At 38.5% G+C, this 23153-nt stretch overlaps 2 protein-coding genes across 2 annotated transcripts in view; one reads left to right on the top strand and one right to left on the bottom strand.

Annotated features, from left to right (window-relative positions):
- Positions 1-23153, top strand: part of LOC105683338 (laminin subunit alpha-1) — a 63503-nt gene that overhangs the window by 28442 nt on the left and 11908 nt on the right. The window contains exons 10-13 of the mRNA XM_048653018.1: positions 38-293; positions 606-832; positions 950-1137; positions 1210-1491. Of these exons, the coding sequence (XP_048508975.1) occupies positions 38-293; positions 606-832; positions 950-1137; positions 1210-1491 (953 nt within the window). The remainder of the gene's footprint in view (positions 1-37; positions 294-605; positions 833-949; positions 1138-1209; positions 1492-23153) is intronic.
- LOC105683339 (alpha-glucosidase-like) lies at positions 19768-22196 on the bottom strand. The gene is made up of 6 exons (XM_012395872.3): positions 22006-22196; positions 21459-21922; positions 20926-21372; positions 20594-20849; positions 20153-20492; positions 19768-19977 (listed from the first exon to the last, which is right to left on the bottom strand). Exons 1-6 carry the CDS (start codon positions 22175-22177, stop codon positions 19806-19808), a joined length of 1851 nt encoding a protein of 616 aa, XP_012251295.2. The 5' UTR covers positions 22178-22196; the 3' UTR covers positions 19768-19805.

The raw sequence follows: 23153 nt of genomic DNA, 5'->3' as shown, positions 1-23153 counted from the left end.
CGGATTATTTCATTTGACAAACTCTTTCGATTCGCAGATTTTTGGAAGCTACTCTTCCGGCCGGCGAATTGAGCGATTTGAACGACGACCAATCGGAAACTTTGGTGGAGCGTTGTAACTGTCCTCCGGGTTACGCTGGTCTGTCGTGTGAAAAATGCGCATGGGGCTACGTCCGAATGACCACGAATGTCACGGATCATCGACATATTTATCGCGATAAAAGTTCCGTATGCGTTAAATGCGACTGTAACATGCATTCTGCCTCCTGTGATCTAGTTATGGGCGAATGCCAGGTGATTGACTTGTTCATAAATAAAATTTTTCGTTATCACTGGGTGCAGGAAGTCAGCAGGTTTCTTTTTATAACGATACAGGGTACACCGTAGAAAAGCGAAAAAAATGAATCGTTAGGGAACTGTTTTACCGCCAGTCGGGCTCACCGCTCGACCGACTGACGGTCAAGCATCCCTCGCGGTACATGATCCCAAGATCGCTCCGATATTTTCGAGTCAAGGAATCTGTTCGATCTTCTAATCTCGATTTCTTCGGCCCCTAAACTTTGATTTTTCTATTTTTGTCTAATTATGATTTTTCAATTTCTCTAGGTATGCGAGCACAACACCATAGGTCCGAAATGCGACCGTTGCATATTGGGTCACTACGGTGACCCATCTCAAGGTACTCCGTACGATTGCAAGAGATGTGCTTGTCCTTTGAGTATAGAATCGAACAATTTTAGTCCAAGTTGCCAGTTGGAGGATCCCAACAAATGGGACGGTGGCTACGTCTGTACTCAATGTCCGAAGGGTTACATCGGCGATCATTGCGAAAGGTATGAGATTTTCACTCGTTTTTCCCTTCCACTTCGTCGCGTGGCGCCGATCGTTTCGATTTCATGTAAGTTCGTTTTGTTTTTTTTTTTTTTTTTTTTTTGTTTTCATTCGCCCAGTTGCGACGTTGGTTTTTTCGGTGACCCTAAAACACCGGGTAAAACCTGCGAACCTTGTTCCTGTAACGGAGGTTCTTGCGATCAAGAGTCCGGAAGGTGTCTGGAATGTCGCGGTAACACCGAAGGCTGGAAATGCGACCGTTGCAAAGAATTTCACTTCGGGAATCCTCTCGAACTCGACTGCACGCGTGAGTGTTTTCTTCCATTTTCCATTGAAAAACGTTCGAAACGATTATCGAATAAATCCGTATCTTCTTCAGCCTGTGACTGTGATCCGATCGGGAGTTCGTCGTCGTTGTGCGACTCCGAGAGCGGTCAGTGCGACTGCAAACCGATGTTCGGAGGCAGGAGATGTGCGAGTTGCGTAAAAGGATTTGGAAATGTGACCGCCGGTTGTTTGAAATGCAATTGCGGCGAGGGTGCAGCCAACTTCGATTGCGACGTCGTTACCGGAACATGCGAATGCCTGCCGGGTGTCACTGGAAGTAATTGCGACCGATGCGACGATCATCACTACGGACTATCCAACCAAGGATGCCTCGGTGAGCGATGTTTTCCTCTTTTCTTATTCTCTGTCTACAATTTGTTTGTTCCTAATTTTGACGACCTTCGTGATATCGATAATTGGTTTTTAGCGAAACTCTGTTATTCTCGTTTCCTTGACTTCTTATCGCAATGTGCAAGCGCACAGGTACCTTATACAGAGCAATATTTCTAGAAGCGGGTGCGCCCGCCTTCGTTAACCCGACATCCTCACTATTTATCGCGTGTGTTTTTAAAGGTTTATTGCTTTCGATTGTCACGAGAAGTTCCTATCGGATTATCGTCATCGACAATCCCCTATGTACTCCGTACAGAGTAACGTAATATACGAACACCTTTAGCGATGTGTTACCCTGCCGTAAACTCGGCGCACGTTGCAATTCAAACGATCCGCAATGTTACCGCTAACGACTGTCTTATATATCACGAAGACAAGTTCGAAGGTAAAAAGATACCGGGCGTTACGTACGGGAATTCAATTTCGAAGAATGTTATTAACAATTCATCGCTGTGATCTTTAATCGGTTATTTGAAACGATTGAAATTCCGTTATAACATCGATAGCGCGTACACGAGGTAGTAATAAGACATTAAACGTCGGCGATGATTACTTTGATGGCGTTATTCCATTAGCTGAAACTCTATTAACTTTTCATCCTAACGTATTTCAATTAATTCATAAAACTCGTAATTTAGCATCTTCGCAACACGCCGTAGCCGCTAAGCGAGTAGGAAGTAGTTTGTTTCGGTATTTTATGCCCACCCACGCCACATCTCAACTTCAAATACCTGGGGTATAACTTTACAAGGAGATTAAATCTCGATGGCCGCCAACACTCGTTGCGCGTACCGCGCGTTTTTTCGGTGTATCTCCTATGATTATTACCGTTCGTCGACATCGAACAAAGAAAATTAAATTCTTAAATTGACGAGTTCAGGCTAAATCAATTTATCGGAGAGAATATGAGTCAAAGAATGTCAAAGACGCGTCGGTTGTGCAACGGGCGTTTTCGGTTCTTTTTTTTTTTTCGAATCTTTCTTGGGATACGTTGAACGTAATCTTTAGGGGCGTAGCGTTGTGTCCGAAGTATCGATCATTCCGGTGATGCGTTCATCCGACTTGACAAGGACCGAACTCGCGTTGAAGGATGTGATATTCTATTTAAAGATTAAACCCTACTATGTATTGTCGGGGCAATGAATTATGCGGATGTAATACAAAACTGACGTGACCAGGCCACGCGTTATTTTATTAGTTTTGACAGCCCGACGTTCTCGATATAGCGTCATAACGCGCTCCGTGATATTCGACTTCCATAGCTTTTTCCGTCAATAAAATTACCACGATGTCCCTCGCGGAGTCCAACCTCCCGCTGAATACGTTCCGATGATCCAAGTATTTCGTTTTACTTCGTCTCGTCACAACTCCAGAAAAAAAGCAATTTATTCCTCGATTATTTGATTATTTATCGTTTCTCGTATCGCGTCCGCTATCAAACGCTAATGGGGCATATCTTACGACGGAAAATCATATCGTCGAAATTTATAACACCGTTTGCTCTAGTTTAATAATTTTTCGCCGAACTTTGACCGTGATAACCGTGTTAACCGTTCCCCATGTGTAACGAAACCAAGTCCACATTTTTTCTTCGGTATTTCGAAATTTGTATGCAACGGTATTCGTCGATCGTCCGAATTACGTTGGAGAAGAAACAGCCATCATTCTGTTTTCATAAAAAATGAGAAAACGATGTATTTTTTTTTCTTTTTTCTTTTTCTTTTTAACGTCGGTCGGCATCGACGCGCGTAACTTCGCACCCTCGTGACCAGAGAGGCACGTACTCGAGCGTTTTACTCGTCAAGTGTTGGTGGTGGATGGATGTATTTGCATTGTAAAATCGGTTTTGAGCACGATCGAACACCTTGCTTTCTTAGAATGAATTAATGCAGTTCACGGCGCACACATTGCACTGTTACAGTGCGACGATAGTTGCACGTCCGATGTGCTCACGTGTGCGCGGTATTTTGTATCATATATAGTATATATAAATATCTATACGCGGATCGCGGTTAGTATTTACCTTGCTAAACAGGAAGTGACTGCAGGCAGCGACGAACCTTTCATATACGCCTATTTACGATCACGTAGGTCAGCACCGGGAAATTTATCATCCGATTTATCTAATTATAGACCTACTTTATCGTCTACTTACTCATGGCATATATAGGATCATATATATATACGTATAAGATCGTTAATAACGACATCGCACTCAATTAATTTTCTATGGATGACAATTACGGAAAAGAAAAAAAAAAAAATTCTCCCGACTTGGGACATGGGACCTCCCGACGATAAAAAAGGCGCGGGGTCACGTTATTCCAGCTGTTTCATCGCCCGTATGCTTGCCGATTTGTATAGTATAGGTAATTACGCGGTCGCAGTTTCATCTGCCAAAGTAGCAAAAACGTGAAGTCACAAAAATTATGAAAATTATTGAAAAAACTATCAAATTATCGCACGTGTTACCGGAATCCGTATATATGTATAAGGATATTATCTCGTTGAAAGATCGATTTTCAAGATATATTATATCCTCGGTAATCGGGATAAGTAACGTACGATTTTATTTACTTCCGCGATGTACGTATATATACACACACATGGGTTTGTATGCGTACTTAGTTATACGTACGTGAATACATACCTCCAGATAATACACGGTTCCGTGCCAATCGAGCGATATGATTTACCGATCGATCGATGATAATCTGATATGCAAATCGCCTTATAGCATCGTAAAAATAATTCGTTACCTTGTTTGATCGCCGGCGGTAAAACTCGCGACCTACCGATGATCGCGGTAATCGGTCGATCGCTTTGCACAAACAAACTGCACACAATACGCTTATAAGCGTGTTACGTTCAGACGAAAAGAAAAAAAAGAGGAAAAAGTTCAAAGTTTCAGTCAGCATCCACATGTAGTACGCGTATGTACGACGTACATACGTATTATTGCGCGTTCCATTTCATTTGAAAATATATCATTGAGCGATGATCTGGTTCACGAGCATCCACATCGCAGCTCACGTATTCAGCTACGCAAGCTTCATTAAATAACAACTTCCATCTTACTTGACGTGCACTAATTAATTAGCGGCTATTTAATTTCTCTAATATACAACAGCTGTGCGTAGATTTTCATTAAACTGCATCACACACACACACGTCGTATACATTAAATTTACGCATCGTATGATTTGAAAAATCCCAGAGCCAAAATTTCAAACAAAAATTGAAGAAAATAGAAAAAAGTATCGTCGAATTTTCGAGTTCCGCAGGTAATAATATTACGGCACGTAAACTTGCACCAGGTCGCGGTTTTCTTCGCGGTATATAACGCGATCACGTACCACCTATGTACCTACATAGGTATGTAGAGTTTTATGTACAGCTAACTGTATAGGTTATACATATATATACGTCACGTACCATCTCCACGGCAATCACATCCTGGGTGGTCCACACAGAACGCCACCGGGCATCTTCAGCGGACGCCGCAAGCTCTTTCGGTATCATGAACGTTCCGCGACGTAGGTATATACATACCGTATGCGCGTTGCAGTACTCGATTCCTCGAGTATTAAGCAATTTTACCTTTTTTTTTTTTTTTTCATTCTTTCTTTTCACGATACCTTTTCTTCCTCAACCTTTTCCATTCTTCTTCTTCGTCTTCTCTATATATACGTAAAGTAGGAAAAAATACTCACCCAAAGTGCACAAAGAAATCGATGTGTACGAAATCGCGTGGAGCGATCGGAAATTCCTGGTGTTTAGAATAGGCGGATTCGAATCGATGATGGGCCCAAAGTACAGGGCGGCAAAATATCTCGCGGGATAGTAACGTGTATACGTACACGTGTAACGCATCTCACTCCGATATACATATATATGCACGTACTAGCTGTGAGCGTATGTACGCAATCGTGTCTCACGTACACTAAAGAAAAGAAAATCGGTATTATATGTTTACGTATATTTGTAGGCAGCGTTTTTTATAGATCTGTCTTCACACTTCTCGCGACTCGCGGTTGTGCAAATTTAAAATATCGGAGATGCGATTTTTTTTTTTTCTCACACCGCCATTCGACTTTTTTCTTATTTCTTAAAAGCTTTTTTATATACAACATGTATATATATATACGTACACGACGATCTGCAGATGGCGAACTTGTACCCCACAAGCGTCGTCTCGCTCTCGTATCAAACGACGAATTCTTAATCGCACCCTCGTAAAACGCGCCGTATGCAAAACATTTCCGATCGTTTAACGAAACACATCGTACGGAAAATAATTCAATTAATTTATGACACTGCGGTGTACGGCGACGCGATTTTTCTCGTGCACTTTTAAACTTCGTACCCATACCATATGCCGAAGTCATTTTTCTGCCCCGTTTTTATACACCACGTTATATACATATACCTACATATATCGGGCTCAAAAGTTTGGACACAAACAAGAGATTCTTTGATCGTATCTTTCGCTCTGTGAGCTGCACTCGCGTCCCCGCGTCTTCAAACATATTATATGGTCGCAGTCGATCGAATATCGAAGACACATCTTTCAATGCGTGCAGCTTTTTCACCACGTGCCTGATGTATACCGAAACTGTAATTTGATCTGCAAAAATTTGACGAAAAACATTTTCTCAGCAGGTGCGTACAGCTGAGATGAATTTTTCAACGCTATCTCCGAGTCGCACATATCAACACAGATTTTTATTTTACTTTATGAATTTTCACCGCGCAGACTGAGAAGAATGCGACTCTCTGTGCAGTCTTCACATATTGTGCACTATGTAGATTGTGCAGAGAAAGGTGAAATTGTTTTCGTCTTATCAGCTGCTGAGCTGCATATGCCGGAAATACTGACCCTAATTCGAATCTGTTTTTTCTTTTTTGTTTCATTTTATTCTCACTTTGTACATAGAAAAATATCGCAAGTTCCGATAATATAATCTTGATGGAAATTTGATTCTGTGAAAATAAAAAAAAAAAAAAGAAGAAGCATCGATCGATGTACGTCCGATCGATAAAGATGAAAAATCTCTGAAACTTTGGAACTTTGGTTTGTCAATGGTCAGTTTTTCTAAATAATTCATACACACGAATACTCTCCGCATTGATCAGCGGCAGAAGAAAAAAAAGAAGAGGGATAGTAAGAAGAATTAAGTCGGACGTCGGTTATAATGTTTGCGTAAGACGGTAAAGCGTTGGATAAAATTTCTTCTGATGATACCGACCTTAATAATTTAATCTAGCCCATAGTGTTTGAAAAATAAAAGAGAAGAATAAAAACAAAATGAATAATGAAACGAGGTAATAAGAAGAAAAAGAAAATCTCTCTCTAGCAGCAGCCTCGTGCCAGGGGGTTACGTAATTTTTCTTCGCTATCCCCGTGCACAGATTTATTCGAGTCCTCTTCTCTTACAATTTTTGATACCCTGCACAGCTATGACTCCGTGACGCATTTCTTCGTTGAAATATTTTCACTACGTCATCCTCCGAGTATAATATTCCGTATGTATTAGATATAGTTGTATGCGCACGTTGTAAACTTATATAATGTATAAGAAGTCGGAGCAGGCGTTAAAAAATTTAATCCTTCTTAACACCTGTAATAACGTCTCGTATTATTGTGTCCACGATAAAGGTATACAAAATGATTTTCAAATGGCGGTAAAACAAAAAGATAAATCAAGCTTTCGCGATCACGTTCGTTCGAAGTAGGTGCACGAATCGATGAAAGAAAGGGCGATGAATTTTACCCCAAAATTATTTGACTGCCTATTCGTAGTAATGAAGATTGATAGTGACGAAAAAGGCAAAAAGATAGGAGGAGAAGATTGAAAAAAGCTGAGGAGTTTTCTAATTAAGAGCGAGGACGGTATTAACAGTTTCTCGCTTCCGGATTTCCTGTTAAATATATATATATATATGTTGTGTAGGAACTCACATGCCACTGACTTTATAGGGTCTATGGTATTTAGTATTCCAAATGGTACAAACACGAAGTCGTAAAACTAAACTTAATAGCCAGCTGCTGCTGCTGCACACTTTGACCATTTGTATCGCGGATGATGGATAAATAAATCTCATAAAGGCGATCTAGCGGAATTATATATCCTACCAGCGGTATTTTACCAACGTTAATTCACGTATCATGCTCATTTCGTATTCCATACGCAGATGGAAGAAAAACGGTAAATTGAAAAAATAAAATAGAGCAGTTACAGCGGGAGGAAGGCGAGAAAAAATGTGCGCTCATTACGTGTACGTATGTATTCTTCATTTTTCATGAAAATTGTTGTTTTTTTTTTATCTCATTTAAATTGGCGCACGAATCGGAGTAAAAATTATTCTCGTATCATTCGTATCGAGGACGATCGTTTTCAATCTCTAACTGTAATTTTTACACAAATTGTGTTGAATTTTTTGTTTTTTTTCTCTTATTCACAGAAATAGGGAATTAATTTTCGTTGCATACCTACGTTGAACGTGATCGTTGGTTAATAACCATGGTTTTAATACGTTGTTGTACGATGAAAAAAAAAAAAAAAAAAAAAGAAAGTTCTAAACGTACTTTAAAAGTCTCTAAGAATCGTGCCTTAGCTTAATCTCCCGATGAATTAGCAATTAAAACCTTTTCACAAGCGAACTGCGTTGCCTCGCTCGGCCATTTTGTTCTCCACTACGGAAACTTGGCGATTTCATTCCATTGCAGGGTTTAGTTTATCAAAATCTCTTGCAATTCAATTATTTTTCACAGTAATGTTATCGATTTCGTTGAAGTCTCCGTGATCTAATTCTTTCCATAGTTACTCCTCCAGGCGTATGTATAAAATACGGAAATATTTCCAAGAGTATGCACGTTAGAAATTGCAACTACACCAGGAGCGGCTAGTTTATTCACAAATTATTTATCCCTGGTTGACATTTTATGGGGTTTTTAGCCCCGCTCGACGTTCGATACATAACTTTGATGTTATATCACTGTACATAATATCGCAATGTATTTCCTCGTGAAAGACGACTAAAACGCCTCAATTTATATTCTTAATACGAGCTCGAGTATAAACTTCTTATCCTTCGAAATCAGACAACCAAAACACAAGAGAATGACAGCTTGACGTTTTAATCGACCGTACTTAATTTTATATGCACATTGTGCGTATAATATATATATTTATACATATGTGTAGGAGATTAAGTGACGTGTGGACGTTGTATTAAGTTATATTAAGTTATACTTCAAAGCTACGTTACCTGACATGATGAGAAAGTCATATTTTCACAAATACACGCATACCATACATATTCTCGCTTAAGTTGTGTGAGTTAAATGAAACGTTATCATATCGTTCGTTCGTGATGTGTACCTCATCTCGGTGGAGTAAAAGATTACATGGATGCAGCTGCAACAGCGAGAGAACGTATACATATATATACATATATTTATTCTCTCTTTTTTTTTTTTCTTTCCTCCACGGTGCGAAACACGACCGGATGTCCTCCACCTTCCTCTTTCTCTTCTTTATTTTCTCCCCTTCCCTTCCAGCGAATATATGAATATGTATTTATCGGTTCTTATTCTTTCGTCTGGACTTTAGAACCAGAGTCCGAAATTGAGGTGACTTGAAACAGCACCAACCCTTATGACACCGTGCATCCCATTTTTGGGGGTGAGAAAAATTCATCCGTCACCCCGCGTTACACGTTCTCGTAGAAGTTGAGTTTCCTCGAAACCAACCGCACTTCGTATATATATATATATCAGCGCGAAACCGCCGAGATCGACATTTTTCACCGATTATACGTTATTTTAGTTTATTTTTCATCTTGTATCGGCAGACGTCGTTCGGCCTTAAAAACAGTATTAAAAGTGAGAGGAGTGTGCGTTCGGAGATCTTGAATGAAACTCGATTTTACACAGCACACATGTACTCGTAGTAGCACCTGTGGCGCGTGGGCGTTGTATGTTTAAGGAATAAAAGTGATGCTATCGATTCACGACCACGTTTCTCATTTCACCTTTTTCTTTCTTTTTTTTTCATTATATTTGAAAAATATATCCAACTTCCGGCGTATTTTATCGTTGATGTATAGCCAGGCAAATTAAATACCGCGACGGGTGCTCAACTCCGTCATGTTCGATCGATGGGTGATCTGAAAACTGTATCCGATAAAGGAGACTTCGGTTTTTGGAAACATCGTTCTGCGGATCAATATTCTTTGCGAATATTCATCGATTGAGAATTGAATTTTTTGCAAAAATTTTCACACCGTAAGATATGAGCGATAAAAAGCGAGTGATTATTTCGTTTCGTCCGCGAGAGAAACGCCCCTGTGACTCTGTTACGAATGCAGGTTTCAATCCGGGGTAGGAGGACGATGTCAGCGGCGGTTCTCGCTCTCTTTTCGAAGACCGACGACGACGACGACGACAAACGAGAAAATGGCAAACGGCAAACGGCAACGGGCAGTACTTCTCTTTACGTATACACGTATACGTATGTATAAAAGAAGAGAAGTCTTCTTCTCCGATTCTCGCGTAGCTTCGTGCAACTTGACTCCGTGAACGTCGACGAGACTCCCCGGCGATATCTTCGCCCGGTGCACCCACGTGCACGGCATAGTAAACACCGAGGAGAACTCTGATGCCGATCCCGATCCCGATCCCGATTCCGATCCCGATTCCGATCCCGATGCCGATGCCGATGCCGATGCCGCTGCCGCTGCGGATGCTGGAGACGACGCGATGCAGCGAGAGATGAAAAGAGAATGAGATGAAGATGAAGTTGGAGAAGAATAAGAAGAGGAAGAATCTTGAGAAAAAAGAGAGAGAAAAAGAGCTGATGATACTCCTCGAATTGGGCGAGAGTATTCGGAGTATATATACGAAGAGGGGGGTATAACGTTATACAGGAATCACGGGACGTGAAGAAGAAGGAAGGAAAGATAAAAGATGGAAGGAGAGAGAAGGAGAAAGGGAGATGCTGATAAAAAGAAGAGAGGCTAATGGTACCGCTCTCTGCAAGAAGTAAGAACAGTGTTACGCGGGCTACGCGACTCGAAGCACCACGAGAGGAACGACGCGATCTCTAATTTAAAATAAAAAAAAAAAAAATTTCAAATAAAAATCCGATACGATAGAAATTTCATAAATCTACGAATTCGTCCTCAAAACGTGAATATTTCATCATTCTTCGATACGATTACCGCTTAGTCTCGTCAAATCGAAGGTGCCATTAATCAAAAAAAAAAAGAAGAAATCTTTTTTTTTTTCTGCGAATGTAAAATCAAAATACGTATTACCAAAATAGAAGAAAAAAAATTCGGGTCAATCAAAGGAACATGTAAAATAAAATGAAAAATTCATCATTCAATCTCAGATTTGTGAATACCTCAATATGATCTTTATCTTTTCACACGTACCTGATCGGAATAAAAGTTTTCTGTAAATTAAGAAATAAAATAAAATAAAAAACCAAAAAAAGAATTATTATGGGGTAGTTCTGCGCGATGATTGGATACAATTATTTATCACGTTATCAGGGCAACGGATCGTTCCTAGCCCTGATATCATTATTATTATTTATAACTTTAATATCTCAAATGTGTGACGAAACTCTAGCCGAAGATGATGATATAAAGGATTTAAGTATAATTCATGAAAGTCATCGTCATCGGGAGAGGAGAGAAGATAAAAAACCATACGGTTACCGTGACAAAATTTTCTGGACCAATAACGCCAAAGACGACATTAAATTAAGACGAGAAATCCCCCATGGGAATTTCAGGGTGAGAAATAATCCTGTCGAAAGAAAAAGGAGATTAAACACCGCGGGATATAAATACTTATCTCATCCTGCCGCCACTTCTTATTATTCTGCACGCCGGAAACCCGTGGCCTACGTACACATTCAACCCTCTAATTCAAGGGTTCAAGTTTCGAAACCACATCGTGGCAACGCCATCCGTATCACCGCTACGAAATGCACTTCCAGATGTACCGTGTATTACAAACCGTGCCCACCGATCAAAAAACAACCCGTCAAGATCTGGCCGACGTACAAGTACAAGGGTCCTGCGACCAATTGGCAAGGATTAAAATATGGTGAGAAATTTGCCGTTAATTTTCTTATTCGCACAGGTGCGTTGAAATATATATATATATATATATATATATATATATATATGGGCAGGAAAGAGAGATATGACGTATGGACAATTTATTGCGAATACCTGCGGGAAAAAAAAAGAAAGAAAACGAATGAAGAAACGAAATGAAAAATTGAAGCACGTGATACGATTGGTCGTCGTATCCGGTTCGTTCCTCGCGCGCACGCGGTTTTTTTTCTTTTTCTTCTCGTTTTTAGTTTCACTTTTTTTTTTTCTCTCTCTTTTTTCATAATACTACTTGTCAATGAAATAGAAGAGGCGCGGGTTAATCCTCGGCGCGTTTTCCGTCTCTCGATTCATTGCTAATCCGACAGCGGATCGTATCAGTCAATGAAAATCTTGGATTTGTGATCATCTTAGATTCCATTCGACACGCGTTGTCTACGTAGGGGAGACCGGGGCAAGTTGGAGACGTTAAGCTTCAAGTGCGGTTTTTTAATCGATTGTAAGCGAATTTCAAAATCTTTTGGTATTTTTCAAAAGTATGAGATGTTAGCTATTAAAAAAAAAATTGACATTGAATTCGATCATTCACAAACTACGTAATTTCCATTTTTCCGAAATTCTGCAAATTCGTCAACTTGCCCCGACCACGGGGCAAGATGGCGAATATTAGATTTTGGTTTAATGGGCCTAAAAAAATACTTTTTTCGTCAAAATATACTTCAGTTTATTCAAATCCATAAAAGATATGAAAATACAAATACGCATAGTTTATGTAGTTTAGCTTAGATATACAATTAACACTGGTCGCAAACGAACTGAGCTGCTCCTTCGACATTAGAACATGCCAACATTGAATCGTGAATAAATTTATTCATTTATTTATTTATCAATTTATTCAATGAGCTGCACAATCGTATGTAGCCTAAATATCAATTAACTAAACAACATGCAAAGATCTCGATAAGGACGATCCGTCAACTTGCCCCCACCATCTTGCCCCATTTGCCACTATTTGCAAAAAAAGAACCCCACAAAAAGTACATTGGTGAAAATTCGGAGATTCTATGATCTCTAGGATCTATATGCGTATAGATATAAAGTATTAATTCACAAGTCCGATCTTGCTTATCTGTAGTTGTGTACAACTATTTTCTTGAGCTCCAGATATTACTTCGCACACGTCTGAAACCACAATGCCTCCGTAAAAAAGCCGGATGACCTTGCCACGCTAGCTATATCGCAAATATTATTGCGTAGAAGAGTGTTTAACACTTTTTGATAACTTACCCGGCGCTATCTGTCAAAATATTCTAAAAACAATCAATTCGTCATCTTGCCCCAGCCTCCAACTTGCCCCGGTCTCCCCTACATTATATACCTACACGCGCATAAAATATAATAATGAGACTTGTTCGTACCCCGTGTACGTACGATTATCTTGATTTCATAGATTGCACCGTAATCCCGAGTGGGATGCGATAATCGTTCCAATTAGTTTTGCCAATTATCGGGTTGTTTGTGTAATTTATATCGCAGCCACGAAAATCAGTATCGCATGCGCATTCGATTCTTTCATTTCTCTCAAATTTCCTTTCATGCGTACGTTTGATTTAATTTCTATATTCCTCCTGACGTCGGGAATTATACAGCGACGCGCGTGTATAGGTGATTGAAATTTACCGATGCGACGGATATCGAACGTCCGACAGATACATAATGTATGGATACGTGTGATTGCGAATAAAAAAAAGAAAAAAAAAATATAGTAAAAAAGGAGAAAGAAATTTACTTCATATCTCCGTGGTCAGCAGCGGTATGATATTCAGTCGACATCTGGATCATTTTAAATCGCATTAATTGAATACAAGATCTCCGTACCCAAATGAAATTATTTTATTTTACCGTACACTGCAGAAGTATACCGCGCGGCTCACACCCGCTGCACAGCTCTCGTTCAATTACATCTTCGATCTCGAATACCTCCTTGAACAATTATTAAGTGGACGCTTCAATTAAATACAGATAAAATGAAAAAAAGTATCGAGACTTTTTACGCACTTGTGCGTCGTTACTTCGCGCTATGTACTCGCCGTTGCACACTCCTGTGAATGATGAGAGCGTATAACAACGTAAAATTTATTCGGATCTGCGAGAAAAAATTTAAAAACAACGAGATTCGTTTGGAAGAAAGACATTTCGAACGGTATGTACTTCGTATTTGACAAAGAGGTAATCTCCGAGGTTGATTGAGTGGCTAAATCACTTTTTCGTGCGTGCATGTTTCCTCTCTTCTTTTTCAGTTTGTTAACTTCACACACTGCAGCAGCGACTATTATCCTTGATCTGGTGCAGCACGTGATGTATGTAAAATTACAAGCCAACCGTGCAAGTGTGTGGTACATATAGCGTACCTATATTCCGTATATAGTGATTATCAGGTGATTTTTGGAGTACGTTTTGGAATGCGGTTTTTTTCAAATTGCTTTCTCATCGTCAGCGTTACAGTGCGACGCGAGACGCGGAGTATAATAAACGTATAATGCGTTACGCTGTACGAAACTTTTGCGAAATTATGTTGGAAAATTTATTATAATCATATTTTTTACAAGCATGTTCACAATGTCGTTCGTTTATCTTGTAGGTAATTGTTAAAAAATTATGATAATCATTTTCACGTTATTATCGGAACGATTGTCGTTAAATAAAATACCTTAATTAGTACATCGGACTTACGAGCTCATATTAAAACGTCAATACGTATTAATTTGAATTTCATAATGATTTTATCTTGAAACTTTGTTGCCGTCGTTTCGATTGTAACGTGTAATTTTAATTCAATATAAAATTGATGATGTTTTTTTTCTTCTGCAATTAGTCAATGATGGACTCGATTTTTTTATGAGCTGAGTTCTTCGTTCTCTTTCTTGAGGAATGCAAAAAACGTTTCGATCGATAATTGTTATGGATTACCCTCTAGAATATAATAGCGAAAATTTCGCCATGACAATTACTAGGAGAAATAGTGGCGGCGTGCTTTTGTACTTTCTTCGTATCTCGCAATATCTCGTCCGTTCCACGCCAACTTCCTTCCTCTCCCATTCATTCATCATCATCATCATCATCGGCGACATCGTCATCGTCGTCATCATCGCGAAGAGTAGTACCGCTTCTGCCGAACTCCCACGCGTTTATTTCAGATAAAATGTTCAGGAATAAAGAATAACAAATAATAAAAATGTATAATAACGTTAATAATATATAATATAAAACACTCATCGCTTATGCGATTAATATTCGTATATTATAAAAGTATATCGTACCGCATATGCGGGCATATTTTTAGAACATTATCTCCAAAGCAAGCAAAAATTTATCTTTTTACAATTAGTCAGACGTTAATTTTTCGTATAAATGTATCCGGCGTGTACGTGGGTAACAGCTATGTACCTACGTGTATGTAATATATAGAATAGGGTACATATTTTCCCGCAAAAGTGGAACGCGGTAGTTACAACTCGGGAGAGACATGCAGTGGACTCGCGGTTGCGGCGAATGCCACATTTTACTTTCTTTTCTTTTTTTTTTTATAATCATTCGTTTTTTATTTCTTTTTATTATTGTTACTTTAACTTCGCTTCTTTTTTTTTTCTTTTCTTTTTTTGTTTCATTTTTCACTGTATAATACAAGTAGTCTCAGGTAACGATCGCGTATATTCACCGTTCTTGATTGATTCGTATTGATCTATATTATGTACAAACGGATTATATAACACGTTATCGATTATATCGCGCTGTAGAATCGAAAGGCGGACGATTTCTCTTTGATTTTTCTTATTTTTCCTTTATTCCCATCAGATCATCGCTACACTTACGTGTCTTACGTCGGTACAGATTTGATTTTTCCTCTCCAAAGCAAGATGAAAAAATATGGAAGAATACAGATCGCGTTTCTTTAATTATTATTAATGGCTTGTACGATGAGCGTCGCTGTGAGGACGATTGAAAAATATAATGACCGAGGAACAATGAAATACATAAGTATCCGTACAGTTATCCAGAGGAGTAATTGATCGTCGGTTAATCCTGATGTGTTACACCTACACGCAACACTTTTTTTCTCGGCTTATTCTCTGTTTTTTTTGTTGTTTTTTTTTTATCTAGATTCATTAATTGAAAAAAATTCTCACTCAATTACGCATATGTTGTAATGTCCGGTGACGATGTGAAAGAAAGAAAAAAAACAAAAAAATAAAATAGAAAAATAAAACAACAAAAAGGAATGGAAGAAAAAAGACGGATGAATGACCTTACGTACTATAATAACGACGAATTATAGTTCAACACTTTGAAAATTGATAAATAATTATAAACGAGTCATCCACGATTATGATTATTATTTTTAAGCAAACATTTCAACTCACGAATATTAAATCTTCCTTCTCTTCGTGTCCGTATGTATTGTGGTATAATTACCGATGACTTGCGGAAGACAAAAAAACTAAGAGAAAAAAATTTACAGGTATTTTTTCTACCTCTGTCGATCATTCATTCGAATTCGAACTCAAAAACCGACTGATAAGCATTTTTATTTCTTGTTTTTTTCCGTCACGTACACGTAGGTGCGTAATCGTGAAAAGATCGTCTTTCGATTCTCCAATTATTTCTACGATAAAAATTATTCGAAGCAATCGATTCACGATTGTCATCGAGCTAGGAATTTTCCGAGTGTGACGAGCGGCTCGATAAAAGAACTTGAAGTGATCGGCGCGGTCATCGGTATATTATATGCACCTTGACCAGCTCGAATCGCTATAAGAATCAACCCTCGTTTTCATCTATCATATAACACATGTTACATGCACATTCGACTTCTCATTTTTCTCGTTAATAATTACAAAAGTTCCGTCGTCTATTTTACGATTTTCACACTGCGATCCGGAAATGTCTTTTTTTTTTTTTCTTTTTATAAACTGACATTTGGATACATCTCGTACTTACCGCCGAAAGGGTGTAACTCCGAAAAATGAGAAGAAGGATTCAAGTATATCAGTTCTCCTCGAGCCAACCTGACCATCTCCGATATTACGTCACACCTTTCCTCGTCTCCATTTCATATACGTATAATAAATCCGATAAAAAAGTTCGGAAAAAAAGTAGAAAAAACGCCGCGATGATGCGCTAGATTTCCTGGAAGTAAATAGAAACCTGATGATGTGCGGTCATTATAATGTAGTGTATATATACTATGTGTGACGTATGATAACAGCAGCTACTGTACAATTTAATATCACATCTATAGATATAGTTTTATGATGCATAAACTGAGTTTGTAAGGTGCCAACGCTCGAGGCAAATGTATGATGATTCTCTGAAACTACAACACGATTCACATACTTTACGTATATGTACGTACGGATATAAGCGAGCAAATCCGCAGATAAATTGGAGTAAGGTATATTTGAAATTATTAAAATAATCATGATCGCGTGTAGCGATTGCAGATAATCGTGATAAACCTGCAACGAGCAAATCGCGTGTATGAGGTGCGAGTGTGCGACACAGTAAGACCAATGAAAGGGTGAATGAATGTAACATCTAGAATCCCCTGGTATTTTTTTATTTTTTTCTGAAGTGAGTTATCGATAGAAACGTATAGAAATGATTGTCTACCCAGGGCGCGGCGTAAAAAACTTAAAATTCACGCAGGTATACCTAGTAACAGCTATTTTTTCACCTGCCACTTCGCCGGCTGTATAACGGTTCACGTTTGTACGTAATATAGATCCGAAATTCGAGTTCGATGTTTAGTTTTTTTTTTATTTTTTTTTCGTTTTTTTTAACTCTTCACACCTCGTACGGATGTACAATGATCGGGATCGTTATACCTAATAACATGAACACCGCACGCTCTTACACAGGGGTAATAAATATAGATCGTTATAAAGGGCGTCCGGTAACGTGTAGATTTCTTAGAGATTACACAGTTTTCAATCACCCAACACTTGACTCTGTAGTATTTATGAAACTGTATGTATCAATGATTTATTATAGAGGCACGTTGTATAATATCGTTTAACTATCTCGATACCATTTGAAAACATTTCGAGTAGTGGAGAATTTTACATTTCAAACGATCTGTAATCGCACAGATTTCTTACGCGTATGTGATTATAAAATCTCCGCGATCGTTTATAGAATTGAAAAATTATAATTTCAAAGTTTTTTCTCTTTCCACGTTGAACGTATAATTGATTCGAAGAAACTATATGTATAATGCCATGAGGTCAGGCACACTTCGTAGGTCAAATATAAGACTCTAGTCAATATAAATTTGATCTATGAGCCCTTCTCCACATCTATGACAGCATTTACACTTGATCTATGGATGCCCAGAATTTTAGGATACGGTCTACCGTGAATACGAGTACGGTGAGAGAAAAAAAATACACGCTTTTTATTTCGGAGGATTTTAAATTAAAAATAAAAAAAATAAAAAAAGATGTATGGGCAAAAATTAAAAAAACAACGAGCATCTGAGCTTGAGAATAGAAAAAAACGATTCCATCTGTTTTTTTTTTTTTTTTTTTTACACATTCTCAATTGTTACTCACGGCCCTGATCTTTCTCATCTCGTTTCACACGTTGTGTCATATATTTTGAACGAGTAAAAAAAAGATTAAAGAAAAAATTCTAGTACTACTTATTAGTTTTCATCGATCATTTTTTCTTTCTTCTTTCTTTTCTCTGTCTAGTTGACATTACTGAACATATCATTACAGATATAGTATAAAGTACATACTTATGCATATGACGTGTACTAAAAAAACGGCTCGTATATAAACTGAAAATTGAGACTATCGGTGGGCCGTATTTGACATGACCGTTGTATAATTTTTATACAGGAATATGTAGATCATCGCAAAGCAGAATTCTTTCGAAATTATTTTTGATATCATTAGATATTTCGATAACTATTGATCAACGATTGATTTGGAGAGTGGAAAAGAATTTGACGTTGAAAAGTTTTTTTCTTCTTGAATAATTTTGAAGTTTTTCTTTCGGCATATTGTTATTGTATGCCAAGGCTTTTTTTTCTATCCTCTTCCTTCCTGTCTTTCGTTTATCAAGATCCATTTATATTCTTTAAAACCAAACGGCTACGATGCTACGGCGGCTGGTGCGCTGCTCACGTCATCTTGCTCTTAAAAACTCTCGAGATTCAATTTGCGCTGAGGAATTACTTATCTTCTTCGTCGTCGTTTATAAGGAGCTTATAATTCTCCCTCCTTCTCCTTCTTCTAACTCTCCTCCGTCTTCTTCTTCCTCGTTAGATCATCGCGCATATTTCTTCGGCATGATTCTCGATCCTGTTCGTATACACTGATATATGCTTATGCTTTTTTAATTCTTCCTTTTTTTCATCTGTATTTCTATATACCTACGTATCGAACGCGTTTTATTATACACACAGTTATTACCAGTAATGGTGTAAAGTGTTACAGACAGCACGTCCTGTAATACCTACTTGAACTTTAATAGAATTATTTATTTATTCAATGCAAATCTTCCACCATTTCGTTTTATACATTAAGCCAATTTGGTTTACTTGAGTGGATCAATTGAAGCGCTTTTTACGGTCAAATAGGCCTGTTTGGGAATTCATCGTCATCGCCGTCGCCGTATTTACAATTAGATTTATTGATCAATTAGATATTAATTTTCATCAAATTTCGTTCCCAATTAATTAAAACATCCGGAAACCGCACGTACCTCCAAACCGCGCGTGTACCTAATCGGGGAAAAACTTTTTTCTTCGATATCTTTCTGTTGCGTAAAAACTCGCCGCTGATCGTGTTTTGATATAAAATATAATTTTATGAACAATCACTTTATTGCCAAATAGAATCATACATCCATATCTTGATATAGTGCGGCAAATATGAAGATATCAGGCGTCAAGAATTTCGTAGATAAAGTAAACTTATTTCCTCTGATATTTTTCTCCATCTTCTTTCTTTTCTAAAACTTCAAAACCTCGGACGTAAGTGCATGACATTTAGGTGTATAAATCTGATCCAACGCATTATTAATTAAAAAATTTATTTAATAAGTTATTCAACATTAATGACAATTGAAAAATCGATTTACAATAAGGGTTATGAATAATATGGAGAGCAATGGAAGCAAATGATGATCGCTAGATCCGATGGCACCAGATCCGGAAGTTTGATCACGTCTGAGAACGATCGCAGCGTTAGGTGGGAGTGAAATTTCGTTCTTCACGTATTTTGTTCTGTGAAAAAAGTGAGGATAAAAAAACTAAAGAAATCAATTGAAACAAGTGAAATAACAACGAGTGGTGATGTCAGAGCGATAGGTGTCAACGATTACAGATTAGATACAATATGTGCGTATCTCTTCGTAAACTTACAACATTCGATTATAGTGTTATTGTTCTCATTGCTTACCCCACATCGATTCCGGAATGTATATCAGCTATCAAAACTTCCAAGTTATCGGGAACGTTCTCGAATACTTCAAGGTTGACGGTCGATGAAGTTTCGTTGTCCCAATTAATCAACACTATTATTGGTTCCTCGTTTTTCAGTTCTCTCGAAAAAGATATAATGCTATCGTTCAGCACTTTGACGTCCAAACTTCCCTCTCTAATTACGTTCGTCCTTCTCAATTTAATCAAAGCTTCTACATTTTTATAATGACTCACATCGGACGATTGTTGGGCAGCGAGATTCACTTCAAGATAATTCGAATTAACTGGCAACATGGTGACGTTATTTGTGGAAAATCCTAGAAAATAGACGAAGCAAAATAACGTCAGTTGGAGAGGAGATGAAATTGGTCATTTTTTTTTTTTTTTTTTTTTTCTCGTTATCCAATGGGATACCAACCCGCGGACGTTGTATTGTCCCATTGATACGGCGTTCTTTCTGGATCTCTCGAAAAATATTCGTAACGAGAAGGATCCGTGTTACAAGCTTGAGGATCTTCCGTTTGTTGCCAAGTGAGATAAGTGTCGGTCATACCGAGTTCGTCGCCGTTGTAAATCGTCGCTACTCCGGGCAGTAAAAATAATAAAATATTCACAGCGTCTACGCGACCCTCGCCGAGTTTGGTAGCTATCCGACTGTTGTCGTGATTTCCAAACTGCGAATAAGAAATTCTCGATAACAGTCCCGTCGTCATCCGTCCGATATATTCTTGCCGACGTTCGATTACTCACCACCCAATTCGCCGTTCCTCCTTCGGGCATGTTGGTCATCCATTGAGTTATGATCTGGACAACGTCGTCAGCGGTGTCTAGAATCGCGTTGTTCACACCCTCGCTGTCTTTGATGAAAAAGAAATTGAAGGGTACGTGGGATCCGTACTCGTAGTATTTCATGATGTTCGTTAAGTTGGCGTAAGCTTCGGTGAACGTAACTCTGGTACTCGTGACGTTCGATGATTTCGAGTAGTCGTCGACGTGATTTCTCCACGTTCTCACGATTTCATAATTTTCCGGTTGATCTTTCACGTAGATGTGATCCAGGTAGTAAAAATCGGTTTCCGTGTACCCTTCCAATCCGGATTCGGGCTCGTCCAGCAAATCTATATTTTCCACCATGTAGGGAAGCGAGTCTATGCGGAAACCATCGATACCACGGTCCAACCAAAATGTTAAAATATTCTGAAAATTGTTCTCGTTATCAAAAATATGGACGATGAGGATAAAAAGATTCGTCAAATGAATCCACTTCATTCATTTCACCGTACCTTGGTTTCGTTGATAACTTTTTCATTTCTAAAATTCAGATCCGGCTGTTTCACGTGAAACTGATGAAGGTAATACTGTTGCCTAGTTTCGTCCCATTGCCAAGCACTACCGCTGTTAAAAACACTCAACCAATTATTCGGCGGTTGTCGAGTTCCGTTTACCGAAATACCGTCATTCCAAACGTAATAATCCGTGTAAGGATCCACGCTATGTCTGGATAAATTGAACCATGCATGTTCGTCGCTTGTATGATTCGGTACGTAATCGAGGACCACTTTTAGCCCGAGTTTTTTCGCTCTGGCAACCAACGCGTCGAAATCATCCAACGTACCGTAAGCAGGGTTTACACTCAGGTAGTCGGAAACGTCGTAACCGCTGTCGATCAATGGACTAGCGAAAAATGGCGAAAGCCAGACTACTTCGATCCCCAATTCCGCCAGGTAATCCAGCTTGCTGGTGATACCTGCGAAATCAAAAAAAAAAAACAAGGTTCGAATCGAAAATTTTTGAATCCAATTTCCATTATTCACTATTCCAATAACTCACCGTTCAAATCGCCGACTCCATCGCCGTCGCTGTCCTTGAAAGATCTCGGCCATATTTGGTAAAGGGTTGCGGTCTGCCACCATTCCGTTGGTCTACGAACACTGATGGTTTCGGTATTACTTGGAATAGCGGCCAAAGCCACCGTAAGAAGGAGCACCCTCAGAGTGCACATGATTGTATCCACTGAAATTCTGTGTGCGATCCGCCGCTTTAAGTACACCTATATATATACACAGTGGAAGTCGATATTACATTTTCTAATCTAAAGCGCCTCGTATACAAAGATAAAACAAACGTGAATCATATATTGATCGCGTCAGTAAGTTGTTCTTGAAATTATTACATATGGATTAAAAATTGCGGTCGATTGAGTTTACTTTGAAAATATGAATTATTATTTTTTTTCTTCATCGAAAGAATACACTTTTTTCACTCTGAAAATTCTCGGGATGAAAATCGAGTTCGCATTTTTTTTGGTAAAAACCTGAAATCTACAATTCGAACCGCAGGCTGAGCATGATAAAATTCATGCAGGCGCGTATGAACTCGAACTTCGTCGACGTTTTTTCTAGACATGAAAAAGAATCATCTATTCAACTCTACTATTTCGTACACGCTAATCTTGACGATTGCCACATTGTCTCTCTTCTACTGTGAACACGTTTTTTTTTTTTTTCTTTCTTGTTATCTAGAAAAATCGTCGATAGGATTAGAAACTAAGTAGTCATCTATAGATCAAGACATGATTTTTTGCAATCTCTTCATTTTTATCAAGGATCGCTCGAAATATCTTCCAAGTCGGCATCTGTGTCCATATGAAACACAGAAGAAATCTCACAAGTTAAAAAACACACGTGACGATACGCATATTAAATTGTACATAGCGACTGCGATAATATCGTTATAAAATTTATATCTTCGAAGTCAAACATGTATATAAACCTTATCGCCGGATCAATGATTGTTTTTTTTTTTTTTTTTTCCATGACACGCGTCAATGATACGCGGCAAATCTTTACTATGGAATAAAGCAGTTCTCGTATGCATATATTCGAAATGATGAATATCCGTCGTGCGCTCAAAATTGGAGAAATTTCGAGAGAAATCATTTACCTCGTACAGAGTTGCGGGTGATAAATTACGCGATG

The sequence above is a fragment of the Athalia rosae genome, chromosome 3 (genome assembly GCF_917208135.1).
Source record: "Athalia rosae chromosome 3, iyAthRosa1.1, whole genome shotgun sequence".
NCBI lineage: Eukaryota > Metazoa > Arthropoda > Insecta > Hymenoptera > Athaliidae > Athalia > Athalia rosae.
This window is presented reverse-complemented; position numbering and strand designations above follow the sequence as displayed.